The sequence below is a fragment of the Stenella coeruleoalba genome (assembly GCF_951394435.1).
Source record: "Stenella coeruleoalba genome assembly, chromosome: 19".
Lineage (NCBI taxonomy): Eukaryota > Metazoa > Chordata > Mammalia > Artiodactyla > Delphinidae > Stenella > Stenella coeruleoalba.
The window spans coordinates 17,565,537-17,592,813 of record NC_137165.1 but is presented as its reverse complement, the minus strand read 5'-3'; the positions used below and the strand labels follow the sequence as shown (position 1 = coordinate 17,592,813).

General features: G+C 52.4%; 1 protein-coding gene across 2 annotated transcripts in view; it reads right to left on the bottom strand.

Annotated features, from left to right (window-relative positions):
- The window catches only part of RAB11FIP4 (RAB11 family interacting protein 4), a 114,482-nt gene extending 99,156 nt beyond the window's left edge, over window positions 1-15,326 (bottom strand). Inside the window, exon 1 of one of the 2 annotated variants that reach the window (XM_079905791.1) lies at window positions 15,047-15,326. In XM_079905791.1, the coding sequence (XP_079761917.1) occupies window positions 15,047-15,205 (159 nt within the window). In that variant the 5' untranslated portion in view covers window positions 15,206-15,326. Of the gene's footprint in view, window positions 1-11,710; window positions 11,756-15,046 lie in introns of those variants that run through there. The other variant, XM_079905792.1, reaches the window with a different exon arrangement.
- Between the last annotated feature and the right edge of the window lie 11,951 nt (window positions 15,327-27,277).

Here is a 27,277-nt window from a genome sequence, read left to right as displayed (position 1 = left end):
TTTACATACTTAAAAATCCATAAACGGTGAAGAATCAGAGAGAGCTTTTTTTTTTAAAGGTAATGATGGCTGACTTTTATCAATTTTAAAATATACCAAGTAATAATGATCAAAATTTATAATGTTGCATTAAAAACAAGACCAAAAAAATCTTAGAGCGTCAAAAAGGAATAACGATGGTAATGCTAACACATGGGAAAGAAAAGAATCCACAAGTCCATAGCGACACTCAGGAAAGGTGGTGAAGGAAAGATCTTCTACACAGAACAACCTCTATCTCTAGAAGGAATGAAGGAAAAATCACCATTTTGCAACCACCAGTGTAATTTACGCGGGCAAGGAGCATCAAGGGATGCTAAAACCATTGTGTGAGAAGCTATTTGAGAACCAGATATTTACACTGTCTAAGGTACCATCCCGCAGACTACTTATTAACTATAAAGGGGAAAAAGTACCATTATACTGACGAGATCAAGCAGACGTGGGTTTAACCAACTGATCAAACTCAGCATCACCGATAATGGGACACACCGATATCATGTGACTCCTTATGTGATGCTCTGAGGAGTACACGCCATCACCTCTCCTTGCCAAAAGTGGGAGGAAACAATCAGACATAGCCAGGCGATGGGACAGCCTATAGGACAACCGGCCCAGGCTTGGCAGAAAATGTCAGTGTTGGTTTACAGAAGCAAAGAAAATCAGAGATGGTTCTAACTTCGAGGAGATGAAACAGGAAAATGGCAAACTAGATGCCATATGTGATCCTCGACTCGATCCTAGATCAAAACAAAAAGAAGCTAGGAAGGACATTTTGAGGACAACTGGGGGAATTTGAACATGGACTGAATGTTACATGACTGTCGAGTTAGCATTCAGTCTTAGGTGTGATGGTGACGCTTGTTCAGACAGGAGACTCTCCTCGTCCCTACACTCTGAAGTGCTCATGGGGAAAATGTCAAGACGTCTTCATTTACTTAAAATGCTTCTGCAAAGCAACATTAAAGGAGACAGATGATAGATTATCAGTGGCAAAACGAAAGAGAGAAAAAGCAATTGTGACAAAGTGTTAACAGTGAATCTAGGTGAAGAGTATCTGGGTATTCATCACATCCTTCTTTCAACTTTTCTGTTCGAACATTTTCAAAATAAAGCATGAGAAAAAAATAGAAAGAAAGAATCAGTGTAATTCAGTTCTAGTTTAGAAATAAATTCAAACTATGAATAGAACCAAATGTTGGATGAACCTCATAATAAATTCCAAATGGGTAAAAGTCGAATATTTTTACAAATTGGGGGTTTTAACAAAATAGCTTATTTATTCTTGCTAGAGATGGGAAATAAGTTCCTAACTACTAAAAAGTGATCAATATAATTAGAAATAATGCAGATATGATATAACTGGAAAAAGAAATATTCAAATGTAGAACTTTTGAGTAATAAAATGTCATCCAGGACTTCTCTGGTGGCGCAGTGGTTAAGAATCCGCCTGCCAATGCAGGGGACACAGGTTTGAGCCCTGGTCCGGGAAGATCCCACATGCCGCGGAGCAACGAGGCCCGTGTGCCACAGCTACTGAGTCTGCGCTCTAGAGCCTGCGAGCCACAACTACTGAAGCCCACGCGCTAGAGCCCGAGCTCCGCAACGGGAGAGAGCTCCAACTGCAATGAGAAGCCCGTGCACCGCAACAAAGAGCAGCCCCCGCTCACCGCAACTGGAGAAAGGCCACGCGCAGCAACGAAGACCCAACGCAGACGAAAATAAATAAATAAATTTATAAATAAATTTATAAAAAAATAAAAAATAAAATTATAAAGATCAAAATAAAAATTCCCCTTGATAAGCGCTCAACAGAGGTGGACATAACAGTTTATGCAGAAGGAAATACCAAGAATAAACAGCAACATGGAAAAAATGTGGTCTCGTTAGCAATTAAAAATGAAAATTTAAACAAGTTTGAAATACTATTATACACTCATTAAACTGGAGAAACAAGTCTGAAATAATACTCAGCGTAGATGGGAGAAGCGGGCATCCTCATGCTTCGGACAAGGTCAGATATCCGGCCAAACAGGAGGCAGGAGGGAGAAAGGGGAGGAGACTGAAGGAGAAACAAAGACCATCCGCGGCCCCAGAAGGCGCGGCCAGAAGCCCAAAATGGCTGTGTCCACACGAGCGGGCAAACAGGCTCTCGATTCCACCCACTCAGTGTCTAGAACACGGGAGCAGGTGCCCCCTAGCAGTGCCCACTTGGGGTCAGGGGTTTTGAGAAACCCACACCAGAGGCCAGTCCTCTGGCTGGCAGCCAAGCACTGGGCCGGGAAGAGGCCAAGCGGGCTGGGACCCAGGGGATGGTCAGTGGTACTGAGGGAGGTCCAGCCCAGCGTGCAGTGCAGGCTTGGGGGTGCCCAGGATCCTTCCCTCCTCACCCGCCACGTCCACTCTTTGGAAGCACTGCTGTCTTTGGGCTCCACCCCGCCCGTACCAGCTCAGGGGCTGGGCCCCGCAGAGGCTGCTGGCGAGCCAGGGGTTGACGGGCCCGCCCAGGTTCCCCTCCAGGTGTACCCGGCAGAATGGAACGCAGTGGAGACATTAGTAGTGACGGATGGGATGGTCAATCCTGGACCAGGTTTAAGCAGAGAGGTGACATGGCTCTGTCTGGGACTCAGACACAGGAAATATCATTAGACGGAAAGGGGCCAAAAGAGCTCATATACACTGGTCACGGCCGCATGTGGGTGACCGCTAAGGACAGGACATAGATTTTGAGGTCTAAAAATACAGCTTAACGCTAGTTCGCTTTCTTGTCCTCTAGAGTTGTTTATAAAATGACAACAATATTTGGAACTTTTTTGTTTTAAAAATAAAGAGCAGCTGCTCTCGGGAGGACTCCTGAGAGGGAGGGCAGGCCGGGGAGCCCCAGGAGCTGCCCAGGTGTGTGAGCGCCCTGGAGCTGGCACGTACCCGCACCTGGGCTTGGGCCCCATCACCCAGTGACCTAGGTGGGGTCACAAAGGACTCATGAAAGGACGCTCTGTCCTGTTTGTCCCAGCTCCGTGCTGTGAGGTCCTGCAGACGGCCCGGCAGCCGCCCTCTGACCCTCCCCTTCCCTCCAGCAGCTCAAACGCCCCTCTCCTTGTCCCTGGACCGGAGCAGAGGCCTCCCAGCTCGGCCTGCTTTCCCCCGCCCCACATGATTCCAGATGGGCTTGTCTAAAACACAACAGAGACATGTCACCCTCAGCTTCAACCTTCGGGATGAAATCCACCCTGTCCTCTCCACTGTGCCTCCACCTGCCTGGTCAGCCCCTCCCCTCTCTCACCTGTCCGCCTCCTGCCAGGTATGCTTCTCCCCTGGCACAGCCATCCTTCCCTTCTGCCCTGGTGGACCCTGGTGTTCAAGACTCAGGCCTGGCATCACCTCTGGGAAGGCTTTTCCATCTCCGGGCAGAGCGAATCTGCTGTCTTCACACCCCACTACACCTAAACGGGCCTCCAGCCCTGCCCTTCTCACAGGTGGACCAAGGTTTCTATCTTAGGGGCCCCTCCCACGCAGAAGCGAGCTCCCTCAGGGGAGGAGTCCTAACCTCTCCCTCTGCGTATCCTCTCACACTGTCACTGAGGAGGACCCTATGGGGCCTTCCCAGGACAGACCACCCCCATGTCCTCACCTGCCTCTTACTTGTAGAAAAACTTGAGCCTCTGAGGCTTTCCCCGGGTTTCAAAGAGCACACTTAGCAGAGAAGTGGGAGAAGGCAGAAACAAAGGAAAACAGTCAAGCCAGACAAAATAACAATAATTTAGCCACTAAACACAGTCAAGGGCCTTTAGTTCCTCCTCAAGGGCTAGAGAGAATATTCTGAGCCATGGCCTTGGGCTATTATGCAGATACCGAAACCCCACCAAGAGGAAGAAGTTAAGCGCATGCTGACCACGAGCATGTAGACCCCAGACCAGCTGGACCCAGAAGGCTGATGACGTTGACTCCTGATGACCTCACCACCAACCAATCAGAAGAATGTCCACGAGCTGATCTTGTCCCCTGCAACTCCCTCCCTCACTCTGTCTTTAAAAACCTTTCCCTGAAAACCACTGGGGAGCTCAGGCCTCCTGAGCGTTAGCTGCCTGGACTCCAGCCTTGGTGCCTGCAGTAAATGCCGCACTTTCCTTCACCACAGCCCGGTGTCAGCAGATTGGCTTTACGGAGATCGGGCGAGCGGACCCAAGTTTGGTTTGACAGCACCAGACTTGACACAGAGCAGGTGCTCAAAGAGATCTGTAAAAGAATGGAAATGGAGAGCCCACCCAGAAAACCTAGAGTCAGTGGTGGTTAACAGTCACATTAGCAAACACATGTGGCTAACATTATCCCCACTTTATAGATGAGGAGACTGAGGCACAGAGAGGTTAAGTAACTTCTCAGGGTCACGCAGCTAGAAAGTGGCAGAGCCGGGTCTCAAACCAGGTGAGCCTGATGCCAGGGCCCCGGTTCCCAAGCTCTTCTCTGTAGCACAGAAAGAAAGTTAAAGCTGGCCTGGCCTGAACAGAGACACTGGAGGGAGGTGGAGGAGATGGGGAGCACGAGGGGTCAAGGCCAGCTGGGGCCACAGGGCCTCTGTGGCTGGGAGGAGACAGCAGCACCAGGCTAGAAGATGGAGGAACGCGGAGAACGTGGACTGGGTGCTGGTGGGGTGTCCGGATTGGGAGTCCGGGCCCTGCCCCTGCTACAAACCCATCTGGGACTGCAGAGGATTGCGGAAGGGCGCCAGGCAGGAAACCGGAGCAGCCAGAGAAATGCTGGCCTCCTGGGGCTCTTAATCACCATTTGCACAGGAAGTGGTGGCGATGCATAATTCAGGGCGTGGTTGCAGGCAGCCTCTCTCTGCTCTGAAAAGTCAGCTCCTGCTGCCCCCTGCCACCTTCCACAGCATCTTCTGGGTGGCACACTGCCCGCAGCCCCACCTACAGGCAGTGCCTGCCCACCCTGCAGATTCCAAATCTACTTCTACTTACAGCCCCTGTCTGGCGCTGCTCCACCCCTGGAAGCCAGACCACCCCAGATTTAGAAAACCAGAGGAAGCCTCGGATTGGAAGTTTCTATGTCAAATTTCTGGAACTCAGATCTGATCATTTTCCCCCCTCCCGACACTGGAACCTGGAACCCTCCAATGGCAGGCAGCTAAGGAGGCAGCTTTAGAATCAGACAGACCTGGATTCACATCCCAGCTCCTCCAGTTACTGTGGGACTCTGGACAACTCCCATCACCTCTCAGATTCTCAGGGCTATTGCGAGGATGAAGGGAATAAGAAACACGAAGGGAGTCTACACCAATCCTTCCCTCACCTCCGCTGTCCACAGAGCCACCAGTGGCCGCAGGAGAAATTCTGGCCCTTGAACAAGGGAGGTCAGGCCTGGAAAAGTACCAGGTGGAGGAAAGGGGCCAGAGGTGCACTCCTGGGGCTGAGAGCAGCAGGGGGTGGCAACAGGGGTCATGGAGTAGGTGGGCTGCAGAGACCATGCCAACAGGCGTCATGGCCGGCCTTAATGTATTATCTCCTTTCCTCAAAACAGTCCCACAAATAGGGGTTTTGACCACCATTTTACAGAGAAGGAACCTGAGGCCCACCCGTCATACACCTTTTAAATAACCTGGGCTTTCTCTTTTTTCAGAAAGGCTTCAGCCCTTGCCAGACCCAATGGCCTGTGTGGGAAGTGAGAAATCATAGAAACAGCTAACTCCAGTGAGGGTAGGCAGGTGCTGGTGTATTGCTGCCTGTCCAGAACTCATCTGAGCCAGTCTCACAGCCCCAGCCCTTGAGCCCTCCCTAAGGTCCCTGAGGTCACCAGCTGACCCCTTGCTCCAGCCTGAGCTCTCACCCTCCTGCCCTTCCTGTGCCTTCACCATGCGGAGCCACTTGTCACTCCCTGAAAATGCCAGTCCCCATCCCTGGATCTGGGCTTAGGCTTTGCGCATGTAGATATTCAATAAATGCTGGGTGGTGGATGGACAGATGGGGAGGCTGGGGAGGCTGGTGGAAGGGTGTGTGAACAGATGGATGGACCAACGGATGGATGGGTAATGAATGGGTAAGTAGATGGGTTGATGGCTGGGTGGATGGATGGATGGATGGATGGATGGATGGATGGATGGATGGGTGGATGGGCAGGTAGATGGTTGGATGGAGGGGATGATGAATGTGTAGACAGATGGATAAGTGAATGTATAAATGGATGCATTATTGAATGGGCAGGTAGGTAGTTGCATGGATGGGTAGAGGGAATGAAGAGCAGCAGTTCTAGGAGCTAGACCTTAGTTCACTGTATGAAAGAGGACTCACCAGAGCTTGTCAAGATGGAACGGCCTTGCCTCGGCAGGCGGTGAGTCCCCATCTCTTGGCAGGGCTGTTCTGGAGCAACACGAGCACTGAATGGACCTCTACTCCCCTTTCGGCTCTTGTTTTCGTGTAAATCAACCCTTTGACTACCCTGTCCAGGTACCAGCCTCAGACTTGGGATCTCTCCTGGGGACAGTGCCCACCAGAGGCCTATGTGCAATGAACAAACGCTGCTGGAGGAAGCTGGCAATCTTCTCTGAGTTCTGTGCCACAGCAAGCGAGGTGTGGGTCAGACTCAAGGTCTCAGGTCTAAAGGGGACTCAGAGATCCTTACAGCTACAGTTTGGGCTGTGGCGACCAGGAGGCCCACCCTCCTCTTGATCACAGTGGTGTACACACTTCCGGATTCTGAGCTGCTTTGCTCTCCCTGTCCCCAAGAGCGTGCAACTATGGACCCCAGGAGTGGTGGTCTGCAAAGAATTGGTGGCCCTAAGCTATGGCTCCTGGGGGGCCTCCAAGAATCAGAAGCTGCTGGGAATGCAGGAGACAGGGAGGGGCAGAAGGGTGCAAAGAGCCCAAGTCTAGCTGGGGGGGGGGCTCCAACCTATCCACTGGAGAGGGCCAGTGGTCATACCAGCAGCGCATTCAGGCAGTGAATTACGGCTCTAGCCAGTTCTTACTCTGTGCGAGGAGGAGGCAAGGGCAGCTCTCAGACTGAGAGGCTGGGCGGACGGGCAGTCAGCATCCCAAGACGGGTAGCATCTTGCCTAGAAGATGCCTCTGGTCTGGAAGATGAGATGCCCCAAGCCAGTCCAGCTGAGTCCTTGGACCCCCAAACTCAAGCCTGGCTTTTAAAGGGGGCTGAATCCCACCGTATCAGGTTCTGTGTTCTTCCCTCATTTCTCTGTCATGGGCAGGGAGACCTAAGGGCCAGGGTAGAAGGAGGCAAGGGTCTGCCCGGAGGAGCAGGGCTGAGGCGCGTTCCTGGGATCTGTCCACTGCCGGCTCCACAGCCCCACTGGGACGCCAGGTGCATCTCAGGTTTCACAGGCCACCGTGGAACTCCTTGACTCCTTGCCCAACCTGCCTCCTGCCTCAGTCTTCCCCATCCAGCAAATGGCAGCCTCTGAGTTCTCCAAATTCTCTCCTTTCACACCCACTTCCAATGGGCTCTAGTTATCCAAAGCCAGCCGCGTCTCCGCAGCTGCACCCCTGCTCTGCCTCCAGCAAGTCTCACCTGCATGGAGTGACAGCCTCCCCACTGGTCTTCCTGCCCAGCCCCTGCCCTCTCCCTTAAGTCCTCTTGCCATACCTCTAACCCCCAGGCCCCCTCCTGCCTCTGCCCGGATCAGTTGCCCCCAGATCTCTGCAAGGCGCAGCCCCCCACTTCATTCCAGGCCCTACTTCAATGTTCATCTATGACAGAGAGGCCATCCGTGGTCATTCTAAGGGCAAAAATCTTTTTGTCTCAGTATTTTCTGTTTCTTCCTAGTCCTGTACCTTCCTCCACCCAACAGTAATTGTCGTTCCTTTTGTCAGTTTCTTTTCCAGCCCCTCCCCCATGGAAGCTCCGGGCCACTCCTGATTCCCAGAGCCTGGAAGAGTTTTGGCATAGAGTAGGTATGCAAGATATTAATCGAAAAAAAACCTTTTTAAATCCTGGAAACAGGGCTTCCCTGGTGGGGCAGTGGTTGAGAGTCCGCCTGCCGATGCAGGGGACGCAGGTTCGTGCCCCGGTCCGGGAAGATCCCACATGCCGCGGAGCGGCTGGGCCCGTGAGCCATGGCCGCTGAGCCTGCGCGTCCGGAGCCTGTGCTCCGCAACGGGAGAGGCCACAACAGTGAGAGGCCTGCGTACCAACAACAACAACAACAAAAATCCTGGAAACATGTATTAAGACAACCACCAACCACCAATGCAAAAGGTATTTCCATTAAGGCTGCTCTAAAAATTTCAGGGCATTCACCCAATCATGTGAGGTCGGGGGAGGACAGCAGTTCACCCAGGCATGACATTCACTGTTTCCAGGCCAGAGGGCATTTCCCCTCCATCCCACCCCAGATCTGGTTCACTCAGCTCTAATTGTCCACCGCAGCCAGCTGTCAGCCTCCCCTTCTGTGCTCCACCTGGGGGGACTGCTCTAGGCCCCGGGGTGGGGACGGCCGCAGGGTGGGCCAAAGGGATCGCTGCAGCGCGAGGCAAAGGAGCAGCCCCTCTCCACCCTACGAGCCCCGACTCACCCACACATAGTCCAGGGCTGGGGCAGAGCCCCCCTCCCAAACCCCTACAAATGGACCCGTGGACACGGGTGTTCGGGGTGGGGCACCTGGGTGGGACCCGCCAGGCACCTGGTGGCTGCGTCAGCCCCAATCCGCACTGGCCCCCTCAGGCTGTGGCAGTGGAGCCCTGGCCCACGGAAGAGGGAGCGGGTCCTCAGCCACCCATGCACCACCCAGCAGGGTCCTGGGTTCCCCGTGCGCGGGAATCCGGAGGTGCAGCCTCCCTCCTGGCTCTGCCTCCTCAGCCGCCAGCCACAGGGGAGGCACTCCTCCCTCTGCCCCGCTCCCACACCTCCCCATCTCCCTTCTCCTTCTTCGCTCCTCTGCTTCTCTTCCAGGTGCAGGGGAAAGCTCCGGGGCCTGAGAGTCAAGGCTGGATCTGACAGCCGCTCCGCCTGCCCAGCCTGGTGACCCTTCACCATCCCCCTGGGAAAAGGGGTAAGTTCTTCTTCACAGGGGGAATGGCCGATACCCATGCTGGGGCTTGTCTGGGCTTTGAGAGTCTCCACCCACCGCAACCGGGCCGAGGGCGTGTCCTGCTGTTTGGAAGGCCTGATTCTACCCCACTTCTCCATTCAGATCTCAACAAGGGAGGCACGGGCCGCACCGCCCTCCACCAAGCCCTCCACGACCTGGAGCTTCCTCCTGCTCTACATCCCGGTATCTTGGGAGTGAAGCTATAGCCCAGAGAGGTTTTGCCACATGGATTCAGGCTGTGTCAAGACTGCCTGACAAGATGGACCAGTCCCCCTGGACGCTCTTCTCACGCCCCCCCTCCCAGCACAGCCAAAGTGCGCTAAGAGCACTGGGCATCCTATCTGGGGCTTGGCCCCTCCCAGCCCGCCCCCGGAGCCTGGTGCCTCGCGAGGGACCGCAGCCTCAGCCTGGCTTCCACAGTGACCTCCAAGCTCAGGGGCACCAGCTGCACCCGGGTGAGGCACAAACACAGGGCCCTTTCTGGGCCCCACTCCCATCCTGCTCCCCACTCATGGGTCACAGGCACCCCGACCTTTCCTTCGAGGCTCGGAGAACCTGGGCCTTCCTTCTGTTTCGCCAGCTCTGTCATCCCCACCATGTCCCCATTAGGGTGGGGCACTTAGAGGGGGCCTGTTCTCCAAAAGAGCCTTAGATTCTTCCCTCCAGGAGTGGCGTGTTGGGCTCTGCAGGCCTTTTGGACCCCTGTCGGTTCTGCACCCGCTGCCACTGCCCAGGTCAGGACCCTCTTCCTCTCAGGCCAACTGTCACATTCCCCTCCTGGATCCAGTCCCTGTTCTCAAGCACACCTCTGACCCTGCTGCCTGGACCTTCCCACCAGCCACAGGGAACGGCTGAGGCTTTCCTGATCTGGCCCCGCCCTCCCCTCAAGTCCCTCCTCCTATCACCTCCCACCTCCAGCCACAGATGTAGGGATACAACTGCTTTTTCCCCAGCATCCTGTCCCCTCCTCTCCCGAGCAGACCCAGCTTTACTTCAGGGCTCTCCCTCCCCTGGCAGCCCCAGGACTGTCTCCTGATAAGTCTCGGCCCACCTAGAACCCCAACCCCTTTGCCGGTTCAGACACTCAGGCTGAAGCCAGCCAGCACCAGCATCTCCCTTGCGGCAGTCCTTCGTCCAGAGGGGACTTGGGGACTAAGGGAGCCCAGTCTGACCCCTTATTTCATCTCCTGCTCAATATGAACAAGGAGGCACGATGCCCCAGTTGCTTCCGGCACCTGCAAAGAAGCGGGGAAGTTATAGACTAGTCCCAGGTGGGCTAAAGCTGCGTCACTGCCCCCAAATAATTACCACCACGCTTCCCAGCAGGAAGGACTGGCCACTGCTCAGAGGAGAGGGTACTGGTTAACAAGTGGCAGAGACACCACTCAGCTACTTTTGAGTCCATTCTTCTAGCAAGAAGGATGGTTTTCAAACTGGAAAAGGGAGAAGAATATATTTACCAGGGATGTGGCCCAAGAGATCTCTGGCGCTCCCAATGCCTTCCACTCACAGATGCGGGAGGGCTGGAAGCTCAGAGCTGACAAGGAGGGTGGGCCGAGAACACCAGGGACTGTTCGCAGATCTGGACCTCAACCCCCAAGAACGCCCCAGCCTAGAACAGCCTCTCAAAGATGCTCACAAATGTTTACCAAAAACACCAATAGTAAGAGCAGCAGCAATTCTGATAGCGGGCCTACCCCGTCCCGATACTGAACACTTTACGTGTATTAACGTGTTCAAGCCCCACAATAACGCTATGGGATGAGAACTGTTATCACCCCCATTCTATGGATGAGTAAACAAAGCCCTAGAGAGGTTAGACACGAAAGCAAGCTATCAGAGGTCAGCACGGGTTCAGGGCCCTGGGCCATCATTTCTCGTCCTCGTCACAGTGGTCTTGCTCCTACTTATTACAGACTTTCAGGGCTGGGACAGCGCCCTCACGTTCTTTGAAACGTCAACCTGTGTTCTCACACACGACTCATGTTTTCATCGAATTTCCTTGTCTTCTCTTTTCTACTATGATTCCCAAGTCAATAAATTAGGGGAATATCGGAGGCCAACCTGATACATACATAACATTATTATTTTTTTTTTTGTGGTACGCGGGCCTCTCACTGTGTGGCCTCTCCCGTTGCGGAGCACAGGCTCAGCGGCCATGGCTCACAGGCCCAGCCGCTCCGCGGTATGTGGGATCTTCCCGGACCGGTGCACGAACCCGTGTCCCCTGCATCGGCAGGCGGACTCTCAACCACTGCGCCACCAGGGAAGCCCCATAACATTATTATTAACTGGAGTCTGTACTTTATTCAGACTTCCTTAGTCTTTGCCTGATGTCCTCTTCTTGTTCCAGGACCCCACCCAGGACACCACATTACATTTAGTTGTCACGTCTCCTTAGGCGTCACTTGGCCAGGACAGTTTCTCAGACTTCCCTTGGTTTTGATGACCTGGACAAAGGTGAGGAGCACTAAGCAGGTGTTTTGTAGAATAACGTCCCTCTGCTGAGATTTTTGTGATGTTTTCTCATGACTGGACGGGGTTGATGGGTCTGGGTGGGGGATCACAGTGGTAAGGTGCCTCTCCCATCGCATCGTATGAAGGGTACATACTACCTACATGACTTATCACTGCTGTTGTTGATCCTGGTGACCCGGCTGAGGCAGTGCGTGTCAGGCTTCTCCACCGTAAAGCTGCCCTTCCCCCCTTTCCACAGTGTCGTCTTTAGAAGGTAGTCATATGCATACGTGACGCTTACAGGGTGGGGGCTATGCTGCACCTCCTTGGTAGGGAATTATCTACATAAATTAATTTGTTCTGTATGGGAGACTCTCCTAGTATTTATTTATTAATATGAAATCATTTATTGATATTAGTGTGGCCTCATGGATATTTGTTTTACACTTTGCAACCTAGTATATTTTGATTTTTGCAAAGCATTTGATTCTGGTGTCCCTGGCATTCTGGGTGTAGTTGATAAAATATGGATAATCAGCTCTGATAAATTCACTGAATTCCGTATCTAATGAATGAGAGTTCTCCACCCTAGAGCACTGGCAGCGGGTACGGGGTGGGAAATCAAGGTCTCTATGTGATTTTTAAACAAATGAGATAGAAACTGCCAGAAAACGTAGCATTTTGAAGGGGAAATGACATCCCTGTTCTGCAGTGCATGTGTGAATTTGGTGTGCAGCGAGCAGGGCTGAAAAATGTATTTCCGTGGGTCTCGGTCAGTAACACAGTGTGAACAGAACCACCCCTACGAGGCTCTGTCCGTGGTCCTGCCCTGGGTTTACACCAGCCTGACAGATTGAGACATAAAGCACCCACTTCTCCAGCCTGAAGGCAGCACAGCATCGGAGTGACAAAGGTAGGATTGTAAATTCTCTCTATTGTCTGTTACAATGGGAGGAAATGAACAAGATGAAATTTAACAGGGATAAGGTCCAAGTTACAGGTTTAGATTTAAGAAAGTACTGACACAGACAACAGGCCTGATCTCTTCAACAAGTCAGGGTTATTCAAATTAAAAAAAAAAAAAAAAGCATTGCATTAAAGTAAGAGATCAGAATAACCGGATGCATTGCACAGTTCTGGCGAGGAAACTGGTTTGAACAAAACAGCAAAGGTTGATGTTTTGGGGCCAAATAGAGAAATCTGGATAAGGTGTGCATGTTAAATGAGATGAGAATTTATTGAAGCAGGAAAGTGCTGATCATTTACTGGAAAAAAATCAGGTTACAAGACAGTATGCACAGCATGACCTCATTTTATGGAGAAAATCTACATACAAGCATAGAAACAGCTCTGGAAGGATGTGCCCAAGGTGTCACAGGTAGGCTCCCTGGGAGATGGGAACATATTTTATTCTTGCTTGTCCATATTTCTAACTTCCCGCAGAGCATATAAACTGATTCTGTAATGATATAAGATTATGCTTTAAAAAGAAAACTCACTGACCCTCCTCCAGGATGGAGGGGAATCTTGGCAGAGGCTGCTAAGAAAGATCCCTGGGGGTTTCAGTGGCCAGAAACTTGACATGAGTGCACCGCTCCAAAGGCACCTCGCCCTGAGCCACCTGTGTGCGCGAGACGTGTTGGGGCCGGCACAGTCCTGGAGTCTCCTGGTCCAGCCCCTCCATGTCATTACTAGGAGAACTCCGTCACACAATTAGTCGATGGTGGCTTCAGGGCTGGAAGCCAGAGGTTTGGTCCCTGCCAGATTGTATGGAAATGGTCTGGGGCTTCAAGAACAGGGGCTATTTGGCCTGGAGAAGGGAGGATGGTAGGAAGTGAGTGGGAAGGGGACAGGAGCGCTGTTTTCAAATATTTAAAGGCTGTCACGTAGAAGAGAGACCCACGTGGGTCCCCGTCCAGAACCACGATGACTAAGTGACAAGCAGGTTTGGCTCCAGTGTGTATGAGGAAGAAGCTCTAAGAAGAGGAGCTGTCCAGATCAGGGATAAGGCTGGGGCTTGTTAGGGGCTCACCACTGAGCCCACGTGGCCTCCTGCCAGAGCCTGCTGGGAAGCTCTTCCCACCAGTGAGACTGCGGTTCTGGAACTCCAGTTCCAGCCAGAGCCAGACTTCTCCCCTGCAGCCTGTGTCCTGAGAGGAAAGACTGGGGCTCTCCCCAGGCTTGGGCTCTGCTCAGCCTGCCTCGATGAGGGGAGGGGCTTGACCAGCCTTTGGGAAGAAGGACCGGCTGGCTGCAGGAAACGGTCCTGAACCAATCCCAGCAGAGGGAGAGGGTGGGCTCCAAAGGGGCTGTAGCAGTGAGCCTCCTGGGATGGGGTACCTGAGTTCTCGAACTTGACACTTGCCTCACCCTCTTTCACTTACTGGTCTCAGGGACTCCCAGGTCCCAGCCATGCCCAACGGCCATGCAGAGATGATTACCTATCATCTCCCCCTTGCCAGGTGACAGGGAAGCATGGATCCAACCCAGGCATGCCTTGGCTTCTCTTATGTTCTGAAATGCTAGGCCCCAGCTGTCCCCAGAACAGAATGCCAGCCAGGCCCATGCAGAGCCTGAGGCCTCAGGTGGCCTTGGAAACTCACTACTCAGGGCTTCGTCTCCTGACGATTTCAGAGTGGGCAGTAGCAGAAGGGTGGGGATGCTCTCCCGCCAGGTGGGTGCCTTGCCATACCCCCTCCCCCAGACATAGCCACCTGTCCCTGTGCCCATGGCATGAGAGTACACCTGTCTCTGCCCACCCCACTGGCAGCACCCACCCTCCGATCCCAGCTCTGCTAACAACCAACACCGTTCCTACTTTCCCTAAATCGACGCGGCCCGCCCTCCCCCCCCCCACCCCTTGCTGCAAATACTGCTCAGCTGCCGCTCCCCAGCTTGGCTCTGGGAGGTCTGCCGCAGCCGACACAGCCAGCTGCCAGCCAGGCCTGCCCATGGGAGCCCGCATGGGGGGTCATCGGGCGCTGGGCCGAGAATCCAGGAAGGTCGCAAGCAGACACCTCCCGCTGTGTTCTAGGTCGGCTGGGTGCAGTCAAGGAGCCGAGACAGCAGAGCGCCCCTAGTTGTCCTCTCGCTCCCTCGGCCAGGCCCAGTGGGGCGCGTGCCTCCCTCCCCCACCCCACCCCGCACGGCGTCCTGGCATTCCCGCACACAGACCTCTGCGTCTCGGTCTCCGCAGGGTAGGAAGGGGCGGGGGTCCCGGGACCAGGATCTGACGGCTCCTTCCCCCCACCCCCCAAACCCCGAGTGGGCTGCAGAGCGGTCAGAAGGGCCCGCAAGGGCCCGGGGTAGGGAAGATAGGCAGAGAAGCCCCCACCCCGGGCGTGATGCGTGACTCTCGCAGCGCCGGCGCTAATGGTGGAAAGCGAGGGTCCGACAGGGCGGGGATGCCCGGGGGCTCGGCCGAGAGCGGGCCGGTGAAACGGCGGGAAAGCCGGGGTGGGGGATTGGAGCGCGGACGCCCCCGCCGCGGGCCCTTACCTCCTCGCCTTGGCCGAAGCGCAGTCCGAGCGCCGCGACGCGCTCCACGCGCAGGAAGCCGTCGGGGTCGCGGCCGCACACCTCGAACACCTCGCGCAGGCGGCGCACCGAGCGCAGCAGAGCCGCGGGGGCGCCTGCCCAGCCCGCGCCGCCCGCCATCCGGCCCGGCCCCGCGGCTAGCCCGAGCCCCGCGCCCGCCGCGCCCGCCCGCCCCGCGCCGCCGCCGCCGCCGCCGCCATCGCCGCGCGCCCTCCGCCCGGCGCTGCGACGCGCAGCCTCCGCCCGGTGGCGGCGGCGGCTGAGCCGTGTCAGCAGCGGCGCCGCAGCCCCGCGGCTCGGGGCGGGCGGGGGAGGGGGAGGCTGCAGACAAAAGAGGCCGCGCGCCCCCGAGGGCGGCCGCCCTCGTGGCCCCGCCGCCTCCCCCAGACTCGGTGTCCCTCGGCGGCTCCGAGCTCGTCCCGTCCCCTGGGAAACCGGGAGGGTGGGTGTGCGACAGGCGCCCGGAAACCCAGGGCTGCCCGAAGGCCCCGCCCCTGCTTGGAGGAGTCAGAGAGGAGGCCCGAGTCCCCGGACCAGCCGCGCCGGGGTCCAACAGCCTCGCTTCCAACCTCAGACCCCCAACCCCAAGGCCAGGCCCTCTTCGTTCACCGCGTCCTGTGTGCGTACCCAGCAGTGTCGAGAGCTCAGTATGTCCTAGGGGTTTCCTACATTAGCGCGTTGGATTGTTACACTCATCTCCGAGGAAGCTGAGGCTCAGAGAGGTTGAACTACTTACCCTAGGTCACACAGCCTCTGGGAGCCCGGGTCAGGATTCCTAGCCAGTCTGGAGCTGGATGGAGCTAGACTCCCTATTCTTACCCTTCTCTGTGCTGCCTTTTAAAGAACAGTTTCCAGGCTTAGGTCCACACAGGCCTCCCCAACAGAACTCTGGGCCAGCTCTGGGCTGGGAAAGGGTGCAGAGGGGGGGGGCAGAGACCCTGGGACAGGAGAGCAAAAGAGGAGACCAGAACAGGCAAGAGGAAGGAAAAGCAAGGGCCACCCATCAGGCCTGCCTGTTGCAGGGCCGGGGGCCACCCAGCGCCTTGGGGAGGTTCCTTCCCTTCCCCTGGGTTCCCGCTCTCAGCCCTTGCAGCCCTGGACTTCAAGCTGAGAGCCCAGGACAAGAGTCTTGGCCCTGGGAGCTGGTGGCAGCCTCCAGGCCTGGACCTTAGCCTCCTCCCAGTCGTGCTCAGCTGAGCCTCCACCCCAGCTCCTGTGACTCCCAGCCTCGCCTGGGGCTCTGCAGAACCTGGCCTGGCTCTGCTCTCCTCCTTCCTTGTTGCTCAGCATGCCAGGCCCTTGTGGCACCAGTTGCACCCAACCCAAATACAGGTCTTGGCTGAGCCCACCCCCACTAATGCTCCCCAGCTCAGTTCAGAGGTTTCCTCCTCCAGGAAGCCTTCCCTGATGGCACTCCATCGTGCCTGTTAGTCTGATTTCTGGTCCCTTCCTCCAGATACCTACTTAGTTCTACAGTTCTCTGGTGGGCTGCCCATCTCCCCCAGCATGGTGGGAAACCCTCCGGGGCAGGATGTATCTTAGTCACTTCTTGTCCCTGACCTCCATTCAAGGGTGGGTCCAGAGGAAGCCCCTGCCTAGAAGAGATGCGGTCCTGCCCCATCGTCTGCGGGAGCCAAGAGCAGTGTAGGGACCCAGACAGAGAGGCTGGGGTGGGGCCCAGTTCTGCACATGAGCTGTGTGGCTTCTCTTCCCTGGACCTCAGTTTCCCCCTCTGTGGTCTTCCTGCTCAACTGTGAATATATCCTGCTCAGGGGCTGCCGTGTGCCTTCTCTGATTCTCCCACCCAAGAGGCTCAGGACAGAAGGGAGATGGGCAGGGCTGAGTTATCCCCTTTGGGGAGCTGTAGAAATGGCTCTCAGAGCTCTCCCTGCATCAAATCCCCCAAAAGAAGAGAGCAGGGAAGCTGAAAGACCTCAGCTGGCAGAGGTGGGGGCCTCAGACCTGAGCATGAACAAATCAGGTGAACCAAGCTCGAAGCCCACACCAGATCAGTGGTTCTCCCAAAAGACAGGAGCCCTCCCTGACCCCCGTCTCTCCTCACCCATATCTAGGAGCATCTCAGCTCCCTCCTGCCTCCCTCTTCCTGGGGCACCTCCTCACTCCTACCCTCTCCCCATCCCACTTTCTCTGGCCAACTCCCATCCTTCCAGATTCCATGGGAGTGGTACCTCCTGCAGGAAGCCTTCCCTGACCACACCCTCGCTCACCTTGACTGCCTCTCCCCTGTGCTCGTGTAGCATTCTGTGCGGGGAGGTGACAAGTATACACTGTGGAACCACCCTACAGCTGGGGATAAGGCCATGAGGGTCAAGTGATTTAATATGTGTAAATGTCAGAAGAGTGTTCCAGGTAGTAAGTGCCAACTATTGTGTCCTGATGTCTCTCACTCCTGTTACCACAAGAACATCTGGGAAGCAGGTTTGAAAGTTCACACAGTGACCATGAGGTCCGTGAGGGCAGGGACTGTGTCATTTCTCTTTTGATTTTCTAGCTCCAGGCTCTTAGCACAATGACCAATACACACAATTAAGGTCTATGAAGGAATAAATTAGGGAAGGAACGGGCACACATATGGTGTGGTAAACAGAAACATGGCCTCTCAAAAGATACCCACATGCTGATCCCTGGGAGCTGGAAAATTACCTTATTGGAAAAAGATTCTTTGCAGGTGTGATGAAGTTAAGGCTCTGGAGATGGGGAGAGTCTCCTGGGGTAGCCAGATGGGTTCTAAGTGCAATCACAGTATCCTCATAAGAGGCAGGCAGAGGCCGATTTAACACAAACAGAAGAGACGGCGATGTGGCCACAGGGGGCAGAGAGCGGAGGGATTTAGCCATAAGCCAAGAATGCCAGCAGCCACCCGAAGCTGGAAGAGGGGAGCGTGTGAATCATTCCTAGAGCCTCTGGAGGGAGCATGGCCCTGCCCACACCTTGATCTTGGGCTTCTGGCCTCCAGAACTGTGACACAATGAATTTCTTGTTGTTTTAAGCCTCCAAGTTGGTGGTACTTTGTTATAGCAGCCACAGGAAACCAATATATACGGTATAAATATCATGGGGAAGTTATTACAGATTAAGAGCCAGGCTTTGGAATCTAAAACAGCTGAGCCAGGCACCAAGGGCTGCTACTCATTTAGCCCTTTGACTCTGGACGAGTTAACTTCTCTGAACCTCAGTGTCCCTGTCTGTAAAGTGAGGATAGTAGTTCCTACCTACAGAAGTCCTGCAGGTTTCACATGAGAAAATGAATGTAACGTGGCTGGCACAGTGCCTGGCACGTACCTGGCCCGTGGTGATTATGATGCGTGTTGGCATGGAGAGGTTGAGAGCCAGTCTGAACGGGGGAAGCATTTCTGATTTTCACCTCCAGGCCTTGAATTCAGCATCCATGTTGTGTGGAAATGGGACAGGATTCAGTTTCTTGCTGCTCACAACCTGCTGGGTTTTTTTTTTAACCATGAATAAATATCGCTCTGGCGGAGAGGAAGGGTGTGAGAACGCCTGGGCCTTTTTCACCTGTCCTCCAGCATGCGGGGTCTGAGGCAGAAGCAGCAGCACTGCCTGGGGGGCCGAGGACCCTGGTAGGACTGGGGTGAGTCTGGGGTGAGCAGGGCGTCTCAAGACCCTGTCCTTCCTTGTCGGGAGGGGTGCCCGGGCTGGGGTTTCACTCACCCTGGGTGCCCACCCACAAGTTTCTCTGACCCTCAGAAGGGAGTAGGTCCATCTGATTGCTAGCGTTCCTTCCAGGATTCTAAGAAGAATGACAAAACCATACTTATTCTACCCAACTAGGCGCCACATCCTTTCAACAGCCTCAGAAATGGCTCCTAGAAGTGACTTGTGGCTGGGGCGGCTCGCGGTTTAGGTAGCGGCCTCCTGCCCGCGTCTCACCTACTGGAAGTCCTCTCGGATCAGCACGTTCCCTGCTCCCGGCCTTCTCTGCTGCCCCTTCTGCCGGAAAGAAACGCGGGAGTCCTCAGTTACAGACTGCATGGAATAAAGGGGAGAGTGGGAAGATTGGGGTGGGGTAGGGGCCATTTTTTACTGAAAGGTAACCGGCCTCACCCTGACTGATACAGGAGGAGGGATCCTGGTTTCCACGGAAGGCCTGACATTCAGAGAGCCAAAGACTGTCACGATGGGAGACACCTTCCTCCCAACCCCCACTCCTCCAAGATCACAAAGCTTTTTGGTGGCAGAATTAGGACCACGGCCTAAGTGGCCTCCTGACCCCCATCAATGCTCCTTTCTGCACAGAAGCTTTGGAGCAGAAGGTCCTGGAGTAGAATTGCTGGACTAAAGCCCCAGCTACCTATTCTGCCATCCCCACCTGAAAAGCTTAAAAACGAAAGAAAACAGAAAGCCGGGGCGTCCAGTCCAGCTGAATACACATCTGGGAGGGAACAGGGGCTGGGGGCTGCGGTGCCGGCTGGGCCGAACAGGCCAGGATCACTGAGATTTAGCAGTGCAGAGGCCAAGGTCTTCCTCCTGGGAACCTCTCCAACAAGGACAACGCACGGGTGCACGGCTTGGTGACCTTGGGGTGAAGCCCTCCACAGAATTCTCCGAAACAAACTGAGGTGCAGTGTTTAGAGTGGTCTCCAGCAGGGCGCCAGCCCGAGGAAGCAAAGCAGCAGAGAGGGAGGGCTCCGCGACTCCGTCGATCCTCCTCCCCCGGAACAGGCCCGATTCTCCAGCGCCCCCTGCTGTTCAAGGGAGGTTTTAAAATTTAAGATCACTCCTTAGAAGCAGCGTTTCTTTCCTAGACTCATTCTCTTGACAAACAGGTATTGAGCGTCTACTACGTGCCAAGCCCTGTTCTAGGCTCTGGGGATACATCAGTGAACAAGATGGAAAACTTCTCTCCCTTCACCGAGCTCATTTTCTTGTGGGTTCTGGGGAATTCCCAAGGAAATTCTAGGCCTCTTCCGAGCGCCATCCTGGATGTAAATGGTAGAGATTTTTTTTTTCTGGCACATAATGTTTTGACAGGACTTATTAACTAATGCCACCTGGATTTGAAGACTCCATAAGAGCCAGGCCCACGGCAAGGCGCCAGGGACATAAGTTGTCACACAGACTCCCCCAGGAGTCTAGGGACCTGGGGTGAGAGTAATAAGGAGCCAGCCAACAACCCACAATGCTCAACCCCCCAAGACAGATGTAAGCTGCCGAGGGAGCAGGGAGAATGGCCCAACAAGAAAGTCTTGCTGGAGATGGTCTTTCGGGGTGGGGGAAGGGGGGTGTCTCTTGGAAGACAAGGTAGGCTCCCCCAGGAGGAAATGATGTCTGCATAGGCCCCACACACAAGAGCATCGCGAGATCCAAGGAAGCAAAACATCCCATTCTCAGGACTCATGTTGAGGGGAGAAGCTGGAACAAATCTGAATCACCATGAGAAAAGCCACCGCGCATGCGCAGAGGCCAATAAAGAAGAAATCCCTCCCACCAGGCAGTGATGGGCCCTGAAGGTGCTATGTCTCTAGGAGGATCTGTAAGGTGCCGACTGTGGGCTGAAAACCCCCTCTGTACCTCCCTGTAAAGCCTTCAGTAAAGTTTTGTGCAAGTGGATTCTTCAGTGGGTAGGAGATGCCAGGCCATGTTTCAGGGTGAGTTTGGGTTGAAAACAAGAGCAGAGGAAGGAGGGGACCGGTGATATTTAGGTTACATGTGTAACGGTCCGTCATCTCAGTGCTTGCTCTCCCAGCTGAGGAGCTTAGAATGGCTGGAGCTAGAGTGGGTTGGAGCAGGAGATGGGCTTGAAAAGGCAGGTAGGGGTCAAATGATGGCCTTGCATATCCTGGTGAGGGCTTTGGACTTTGTGTGTTGGTGGTGAGAAGGAAGCCTTTGAAGTATGTCCAGGCTGCACCTATGATGGGTTAGAATGTGGTACACCGGGGACAGTGGGTCATGCTAGAGACCCTTGTAAACAGGCCAACGAGCTGGGCCCCTGAATGGGCAGGGAGGTAATGGGGATGGTGAAGGAATTTCAGAAGGCACAATCAGTATAATTTGGTGACCATCCAGTGTGGTGGTGGGGATGCGTGGTGAGTGGGGAGGAATTAAGGATCATTCCCAGTGTTCAAGCTCAGGTGCATTGTTGGGGATGGCGGTGCCGTTGGCCAAGGCAGGGGCCCAGGAGGAAGTGCATTGGAAATCCTGTGCAGAGGTGAAGAGCTGCCATTAGGTAGTGGCTATCCAGATCTGGAGGGGAGGAAGGAGGTGAAGTGGTGATGATGAATTAGAATCGCTTCACATAGTGTTAATAGATGAGAAGGTTCAGGAAAACACTTGCAGGGTAGAGAGCTGAGGGTGAGGAGGCAGGTGGGGGAAGTGCTGTCAGAGCAGTGGGAGGAGAATGAGGACAGGGAGCCAGTGCCTGGAAGCCCTAAGAGCTGAGGAAAATGGCTGGACTGTAGTCCGCGTGCACAACCTTCACGATGCAGTGCACACAGCTACGCAAATTTCTAGGCCCCTTAATAGCCCGAGAGCTTCGTGAGCTCCAGGACCATTTCCAATCAGCCTTGTTAACTGTGAAAGATTGTAAGCTGTGAGCAGAAGTAATAAAGTCATAGGGAAGGGCTGGTGGTGGCCAGTGTGCTCTCTTGGGGTCCATGGAGTCAGCAGGTGTGTCCCCAGAACTGCTCTAAACCAGGTACAAAACTATGCCCCTGTAAAAAGAAAACAAACCCAGCTCCCTGGAATCTGAATTAGTTAAAAGCTACCTTTTGATAAAAGGAAAAAGACTAAGGTAAAAAGCATCGAAGGGATGGTAGTTGTTAATTTAATGCCTGAATAAGTTCCATTATTACCAATACCTTTTTAGTAGAACTGAAAGTCAGCATCATCTTCACCTCTTAAAAATTTTTGTTTTTAAATAATGCTCAATGTAAAAAGGTAATAAAATATAGACAAATAAACAAAAATTAACCATACATATTCATCTTTTTCCTATGTATAACTATAGTTTCTTATGTGTAAAATACATAGATATTTTACATGATTGGGGATCTACCCTCAGATACAGTTCTTAATCCCTTGATTCTATTGGCAGTTTCCTCCCAAAGTATTATTCTTTAAACCCATTTTTAAAGGGTGCATAAGGAAGCCCTGTTAGCTTCCAGAAAGTGCTGGATGAATATAGATGATTTAGCCAAAAAATCATCCAGGTGTTGTCTCCAGATGTTTTGGTTGTCTCCAGGTGTTTTGATATTATAAGTAATGCTTTGATGAAAGTCTTAGCTTTCTGATCACTTATTTCTCTAGACTAGATCCCTGCACATAATATTATTGGGGCAAATGGTGTGGACATGTTTAAGGCTAATGATACAGAAGGATGAGGTCAAGTGCAGGAGCAAGTCCATCACACCACACTCTGGACCAGCACCGAGTACTAAATACATCTTTGCTAATTTTACAGATGAAGATGGTATTTCACTGTTTCAAGTTTGCATTTTTGTTGCTGTTGTTGTTTACTATTGAGCGTGATGACCTTTTGTATCATATAGTAATTAGCAAGTGGTACAGTATTTCATTTCTGTGGATTAGCCGTTCATGTCCTTTGCCCATTTTTCTTTTCTACTTGGGTCTTTTCTTAAAATCGATTCTTATGAACCCTATAATTAGAACAATCTCTCTGTTATTTGGCCTTTAAATTTGGGTTTTTTTTTTTTTTTTTTTGGATATGGGGATATTTTATGGATTAGGTAGTCAAGCGTAATCTTTAGGATTTCTTCCACTGCTTTTAGGCGTACAAAGTCCTTCCCTGTTGTGGGAGTAAATGTTCTTGGCCAACATTTCCAGCTCTCCTCCTTTTGGAAGAGGATAGCTCTTTCTGACCCTTGTGATTCTGTGGAGCTGTGTGACAAGTTCTGGCCGTGACTGTGAGAAGTGGCTGCACATCTGCTCTCCAGCCTTTAACTGCTAATCTGAGACCCTCCAGATTCTGGGCTGCTCAATCTGGTAGCCACTAGCCGCCTGTAACTATTTACCTCTAATTTAAAATTTAGAAGTCAGCTCCTCAGTCTCAGTACCCACATTTCAAGGGTCTGCCAGTCCCGTGTGGCTGTGGCCGTGTATGGGACCGTTCAGCTATGGAACGTCTCCATCACTCCAGCGGCAACTGGATGGCGCTGTCTCAGCTCTCCTTCCCTCTGTCACTTGCTACGGTGGCTGACCAGTCTCTGGGGCCCGAGAAACTGCGGTGAGCAGAGTCCCCCTGCCGACCAGTGATGGACATGTAGCGGGGTGAGAAACTTTTGTGGCTTTTAAGCCAATGAAATTTGGGGGCTACTGGTGCTATTTTTTTTTTTTTGACACCATAACATAATCCGGAACTTTTTGTCTTTTCCATTCTATTTACCTAGTCTAATTACCATCATCACAGTTTTAAATATTTAAAAATGTCTATGTTTTATTATCTAGTAAGGAAAGTTCCTATGTATGCTCTTTTTTTTTTTCTTAGCCATGCTCTCTTGTCTGTTTTGTAAGGTAAACCCTAGGATCATTTTCTTTGGATACACACTCTTCTTATAGCGGCCTTGATTGGAATTGTGTGGACTCAGTGATTAGTTTGGGAGCAACTGGCACTCTGCTTCTTCCCATCCAGCTCTGTGGGCTGTCTCTCCATTTACTCCTCTCCTTACAGCCCGCGGCCCTCACATGCCTGATTGCTGAGTGACGCTGTGCAGACTGAATCAGCAGCAACAGGAAGAAAGTAGGGACAACACGGTGACCTTCCATAAAGCAAAACTAAGTCCTCTTCAAGAACTATTTCTCCTCCGGTGAGCCCCTCTTGCCCTACTCTTTTTGGGGTTGAGATGCCCTATTATAAAAAGACTGTTCCTGGAATTTTTTTGTTTTCTATATGCATAAACTGACAAAATACATTTTCGAAACTTTCCTGATGTGTGAAATCTCAAAGTCTGGATTCGTTTTCAACAGGTCTTTATTACACAGGCCATTTCCATTTTGGTAGGGATTTTTGATGTTGTGAACGGGGTCTTTTTTTTCTATTCTATTTGTATAGTTTCCTGATAGCATAGAGCCTTAGGTGTTATTCAACAACCATCTATCCAGCTTCTTGAACAAGGCATAGTCCCTGTATTTGGAGGCCCAGAGTCTAACCAGGGAGACAGGAACAGTTGATGATCACAACCTTGTAACGAGCTGTTACAGGACCAAGAGAAAGGCTCTCAGTGCAGCCCATGGGAGAACAGAGAGCATTTCCAAGAGGTGCTGAAGCTGGAGTTCACTGAAAACAAGGGGCCCAATAAATGTCTGATGGATGAATGAATGACTGCTGTAAGCTTAAAAAGACTTTTTTTTTTTTTTTTTTTTTTTTTTGCGGTACGCGGGCCTCTCACTGCCGTGGCCTCTCCCGTTGCGGAGCACAGGCTCCGGACACGCCGGCTCAGCAGCCATGGCTCACGGGCCCAGCCGCTCCGCGGCATGTGGGATCTTCCCGGACCGGGGCACGAACCCGTGTCCCCTGCATTGGCAGGCAGACTCTCAACCACTGCACCACCACAGAAGCCCAAGACTCAGTATTTTAATGAAAAAAAATTTTTTTTGGCCTCCTGTAGAATCCTAGACATGAGTATATGGTGAGTGGTGGTACTGTTTTTGCTTAAGGCATACACGACCTAATTCCTTTCTGCCTTCCATCCGCAAATTATCAAGTTGGTGAGGGAGCATCCCTCGCCATCTATTTCTCATCCTCTTTTGCCTTTGGGCCAGACTCAAAGAGAGTACCCTTATTTTTGCTCTCTGGGGCTAAGGCATGCCTTCATGGAGTTTTTTTTTTTTTTTTCTTCATGGAGTTTTTAAATGTACAAAATCAGGGCGCATTTCCCAAAGTGGGACGAAAGGAGGAAAATAAGAACAGAACGAGCCAGTCTCCTCTCTGGTGCACTGCTTTCTGCCCGGATGCGTTTCTGCCTGGATGCTACATGTGCTCTCTGGGCCAGGTCACCCCCAGCCTCAGGTACCCCCTATACATTCAAGACTCCATAACCCTATTTTAAACTGCTCAGTGGACATATCCATCTGGACACACTTCTTGGTCATTTTTCAGGACCCAACTCCTCAGTCATCGAAGCTGCCAGTCACTGGTCCACACCTTGGACACTGTGCTCACTGGTTACGTGGCTGTTTCCCCCACTAAATTGTGATCTCGCATAGGGCAGAGACCAAGCTTTCTTCTTTTTTGGCATCTGCAATGCCTGGCAAAGGGCTTGGCACAATTACAGTAACTGAAAACATTTCTTTGAACAAATGAATCAGATGAGGTTACCTCTGTTGACATTTTCTTTGTGTAAACATATTTAAGTTGGGGAATGCTCTCTGAACCTCTGATCAGGAAGGGGCCCTATTAAGATTCCGATGTGAATTTCCTATTTTATATGGAGGAAGTGGCCCCCATGGGGGATGTTCTGAACTCTGTAACCCCACAGGATCCTCTTTATCGTGACTAGCTTGACTCACAGCATAAACACATGGTAAAGGACCTAGAAAAATTTGGCCCAATTTAAATATATGATGCGTCTTTGGAAATTTTAAATATGCATATATACATATATATGGTGTATGTACATATGTACATATTACAAGATATAAATGCATTTTTAGAAGGTACTTTAAAAAAAGCCAAATCTACTAAAATTACAATTCCACATTAACATTATGAAATATCCACTTACCATCAGCGAGTACTTTTAAAAGAACAAAGTGTGAGAGATTCAAACAAACGGGGACTACGTTGCTATAGTGTGGCCTAATATTTACAGAAACATAATCAACATTGTGAAACGGCTTCTTTTCAATTGGCAGCTAAAAGAGTCTTAAGTGGAACTTACTTCAGTAAGAAGATTGACTCTCTAATAAAGACAGGCCTGGCATGTTACTCGGGGCAACTGCCCTCGAGGGAGTTTAGATGCCACCGTGCGTTCTGGCGTGCAGCGTGCAGGCTAAGTTTCATGGATAGAAATCAAGGGAGAACGAGGGGTGAGGGCAAGTGTTACAGATGCTGGCCACCACTTGGGGCATGGGGGTGAGGGATGGGCTGCTTTTTTCTGGAAAAAGGAACACTGCGATGCTACCTTTGTTGTAGGTTAAGTTTTTACTATTCTTCCAGCATGTTTCCGCCCTACCCAAACCCCCTTGGGGATAAACTTTTCTGGCCAGACAGTTCAAAATTGCCAGACTAGCCTGGACTGTCCCAGAAAGCAAAACTGTGCAGGCAAAAATGGGCACAGGGGCCTGTAAACGGTGGATGATATTGTCAATGTTCTCAAGGAGCTCACTGTCCGGAGATGGAGAGGTGATCACCCAAAGGCACCCCTACTTTATGATACTTTAGCCTGGAGGGAAAAGATAGCTATTTGCAGTATAGGTGACCCTTGAACAAGGTGGTGTATAATTTATAGTCGGTCCCCTCTGCATCCCTGAATTCAACCAACCACGGACCATGAAGCACTGTAGTATTTACTACTGAAAAACATCTGTGTGTAAGTGGACCCTTGCAGTTCAAACTCCACTGTTCAAGGGTCAACTGTACTTGAATTTTCAGTGGTCTTTAAGCCTGGTGCCCAGAGAACTCACCTGAAGCTTTACAGCCACACCAACACCCGCCACAGGCTCTTTCTTTCCCTCCCTCCCAGGACCCCACCCCTGGAGAGTATGCACACTCTGCCTCGGTCTGGCCCAGAGCCCAGAGTGCTGCCAAGCTCTCCAGGTGAGTTTCCTCTGCTTTCTCAGTCTTTCTGTAAACAGACCAGCACTTGCCTCAGCCCTGCAGGTGTCTGCTTCTTTTAGCCCTTTGTCTAACATACCAGACGCTGTTGCCCTCGTAGGCATCAGCTCTGTCCTGCCCACAGGGTCTAGGCTGCATTCTTTCTCCATCTGGGAGCTGCCCACATAATGGGGTAAAGAAAATGGTAAAACTCCCAGCAGTGGAGCCATGGAAAGCGTCTGACAGTGTTTACACAGGCCGCGCCCGGGAAGGTTCTGCTGGGGAGAGCTGAGAGCTGGAGAGAATTGTGTGCTCCTAATATATGCCCTTTGGTTGATCTCGGGGTGTCCTGGCATTTCTGACTGCTCATTTTAAAAGAACCAAAGTCACCTTAACCCAGAGAACAGAGTCACCCCTCAGTCTGGCAGGCCCTAAAGAAG